The following is a 3,830-nucleotide window of genomic DNA, read 5'->3' on the forward strand; positions in this document are numbered from 1 at the left end:
TCACCCTTCGGCCACCATGACGCCCACCTCCCCCACCACCTCCTCCTCTGTCCTCTCTGCCGTTTCCTCCTGTGTTCTTGTAGGAAAAGCTGAGCTCCTCTCCTCTTTCTCCTCCTCTCCTTCATCCCTCTTTCTCTCCCCTCCCTCTGCTCCTCTTCTCTTCATCCTGCACAACATGAGGATGACTCCTCTGCATCTCTTCCTGAATGATGGGTCGCAGGCAGCATAGAGGAGAGGGTTCAGGCAGGAGTTGAGGTAAGCTAAACAGGTGACATAGGGGTGAGCAGCCAGCAGAATCTGATCTAAAGAGCAGGAGTAGGGGACAAAACCAAACTCCAGAAGCATGGATACTGTTTTATTAACATGCAGAGGCAGCCAGCACAGGAAGAAAGCCAGCACTAACGTCACAATGACCCTGAGAAGTCTGCGTTGGCGTCTACGGTCAGGACGAGGGCCCCGTCCAAAATGTCTGCTGAGGAGCTGGGCCAGTGAGCAGTAGCAGACCAGTAGGATGACAAGAGGGAGCAGGAAGCCAATAAGAGTTGATTTAAGACTCAAGGCAGCAGTCCACCACATCTCTGCCCTCTCTTTTTCATCCTCCTCCAGCTCTGCTCCAATCAGCATGGAGTAATCCATCTGGCAGGAGAGGAACATGGGTACAGAGTCAGCCGGCTCTAGCTGCCAATCATCCTCAAATTCGTTTTCAAGTTCCTCCTCCCTGACGGAGCGCAGCAGCAAACCCGGAAGTGCCAACACCCCTGCCAGCACCCACACCCCACCGAGGACCCACAATGCCCTGCTGGAGCAGCTCTGTGGGGCATGGTGGCTGGAGTGCCTGCGTCCAGTTAGGACCCAGTACCGCTCCACGCTGAGCATGCTCAGGCTGAACACGCTGGCATACATGTTGAGAGCTGTGAGGAAGCTGCTGATTTGGCAGAGGGGTTGCCCAAAGGGCCAGTGGTAGCCCATAGCTGTGTAGACGGCCCACAGAGGGAGAGTCACAAGGAAGCAAAGGTCAGCTAGAGCTAAGCTGGCAATCAGAGAGTCTGTCAGCGAGCGAGACGGACGAGGGAAGGAGGGAGGAGAGGAGGAGGAGTTGGAGGAGTCGGACGAGGGTCTGTAGTTTCGTCCTGAGGATAATCCACCACTTTCTTTGTTTTTCTGAAGAACACACTCATGCTGAACTCTGCCTGCTGTGTTGGTGCTCTGTTGACGGCTTCTGAAAAAGATGCTGCAGCAGAACTTTCCAACCCCAGTTTGGTGTTTATCTCCGGTCCTCGTTCTCCTCCCCTCAGCTCGGTCCAGGTAGACCCAGAGCACCAGGCTGTTGCCGAGGCAACCAACCAGGAAGGCGAGCAGGTAGACGGACGGGATGATGTAGAGGGAGGGAGACCAGTCTGTGTAGTCGCAGTAGAGGAGGGGAGGGGGCGATGCAGAGGGGAAGTCGGCATCTGACATCTGTGTATCCATCTCCTGTGTTTCTATATGAGATGAATTTCCTTTAACATCACTGGAGGTTCCAGTACTTTACTGGTGAGCTGAATTTTAGAAGCAAAGATCTCCGGTGATGGTTGAACTGTTTCAGATGGCCTCGGTTCTAGTTGGGGATTTGGTCGCTCCACTCCTCTCTTTCACTTCCTTCTGTATCTTGACTCAAATGTCCTGAAAATACAGTGAAGCACTGTTAGATGAATACACCTTTGCAGCAGGAACAGATACTGTTGAGTCAAAGTCACACTTTAGCTTCTTAAATACAAATAAATACATCTCCTGCAAACAACATAGTAACAAACATTGAACTGTATTCCCCCTTGTGTGGTGGGATATTTATTTTCATTTATCTTATTAATTTACTTATTTATTCGATTGTTCGTTTTAGCTTAGTCTGGCTTTTCCCCCTGCTCAGAGCTTATCATTACAATTTACTCATTGTGCTGATGCCCATACTTGTTTTTATATTTTCAATAAAGTAATTAAATCAAACCTGCAAGATATCATCTAACGTGATTTCAGCTGATTTGAAACCAGTAAACATTTAAACACTTCCTGTGACTATGTTGTGTCTCGCTGTCACCTTTAAATGAATTGATGAAGAAAATCTAATGCACAGATGTTGGCTGAAGGATGGCTGTATTTCTGGTTGGTGTTCACACTGGTGGATAGAATGATTTACTCCATGAGCCTCAGTTGTCTGTGTGAGTTTATTACAACACAGGTCTGATAACAGAGAAGATTGGGAGTAAACAAATTATAAGTCTGGGTCACTCGTAGCCATGTTAGGATTGTTACTATCATTTAAAAAAAACTTCAGCTTTTATGCTCACAAGAATAAAGGGCACAATTTCAAGAAAATGTTATCAAATCTCATGCAAAGGCAGAAACGGGCAAAGTTCTGAGCAGAGCTATGAAGTTACATGACTCAAGTTATCCTCAATGAGAGTCCTGAGAGCATTTATAATGAGGCTCAGTACAAACACTTACCTCAGGCTGCTTCATCTGCTTTGATGAGATCCTCTCTGAGATTCTTGTGACTGTGAGATGATCATTGGGGAGTGAGAGTCCACCTCCGTCCTCTCATGCTGTCTCCTCTCGTGTCCCTTTCTCTCTGCGTCTTCTCCTTTTCTTCTCTCAATCTCTGCATCTGCACTGTGTCAGCTCCAGAAGGTGTGTCTTCTCCTTAAGTCTGCACACACATGCACACACACAAACGCACACACACTAAAACACACACACATACACACACACACACACAGAGAGAGAATCCTCCTTTCTCAAACCAGACCACCCCAGCAGAGTTACGAGACCTGCAAACACCCCCCGCCCCACTCAACATAAACACACCTCTGGAGAGACACAATAACCCTGCCCCCCACAAACGCACACAACCTCGAGACATGCAAACAGACACACAAACGGCCCCCCCACCACCACCATCCAATTCTCGGGGCCGCTCACTTTCTCTATGCACAGACACAAACACATCCAAATGCACATTCAGGACACGAATGAGTGCAAACGTAAACAAACTCTTTGTGTTTGCTGTTTCACATGTTTAAACACATGTTGAAATGTCACAGCCCACATGGAGCACAAACAACAACTAACAGCCCTCACATTGGCCTGAGCACAATATCAACATAGAAGAGGAGTGGTTGTGTAAGACATTCAAATCATTGATCTTTGCACATCCAGTGTAAAAAGAAAAGTTTCAGATGAAAGTAGATCCAAACTCACAGCTGTGTTAACTGTCTATATAAGGACGCTGCAACTTCACAGAGATAGACATCAGTTCCATGACCAATGACTGTCAGGTTCGACATCAATCAGCTTTATTCGGGCTAACAACAGGCGTTTATTGAAAATGAAGATCAATAGAATCCAAGAGGAAAGAACATTTTGGATGCAAAACTTTTTATTAGTTATTTTGGCTTTTAAGAAAAAACATTTACTGTACAATTATGTCTTGGTAATACAAAAGATTTTGGAACTTTTAACTGAAATCTGTCTTTACGTTTAAGTAAAGAGGTACTTATACTTTCAACTAAATACCTAAACTCCACCTCATTTCAGAGGGAAATATACTTTCCCTTTCTCTATGCATTGATCTGACAGCTGTAGCAACTAGATACTTTTATAAATAAAGACAATAAAGAACTATAAGCATATAAAAATACCATGCCTTGTATTTATAAGGTTATATATGTGACCTCAATACCAGATGTGACATTACAATGCTGCTTACATCTTGCACAATGATTTATTTTACTTAAATACGTACAGTTTGGTGAGAATACTTAATACTTGTAATTATGTAAAATTTGGAAATCAGG

At 45.3% G+C, this 3,830-nt stretch overlaps 1 protein-coding gene across 1 annotated transcript; it reads right to left on the minus strand.

The window, feature by feature from the left end:
• aplnr2 (apelin receptor 2) lies at positions 1 to 1,549 on the minus strand. Its single transcript, XM_035156523.2, has one exon. It carries the CDS (start codon positions 1,468 to 1,470, stop codon positions 1 to 3), a length of 1,470 nt encoding a protein of 489 aa, XP_035012414.2. The 5' UTR covers positions 1,471 to 1,549.
• Between the last annotated feature and the right edge of the window lie 2,281 nt (positions 1,550 to 3,830).

Source organism: Hippoglossus stenolepis, chromosome 5 (assembly GCF_022539355.2).
Source record: "Hippoglossus stenolepis isolate QCI-W04-F060 chromosome 5, HSTE1.2, whole genome shotgun sequence".
Lineage (NCBI taxonomy): Eukaryota > Metazoa > Chordata > Actinopteri > Pleuronectiformes > Pleuronectidae > Hippoglossus > Hippoglossus stenolepis.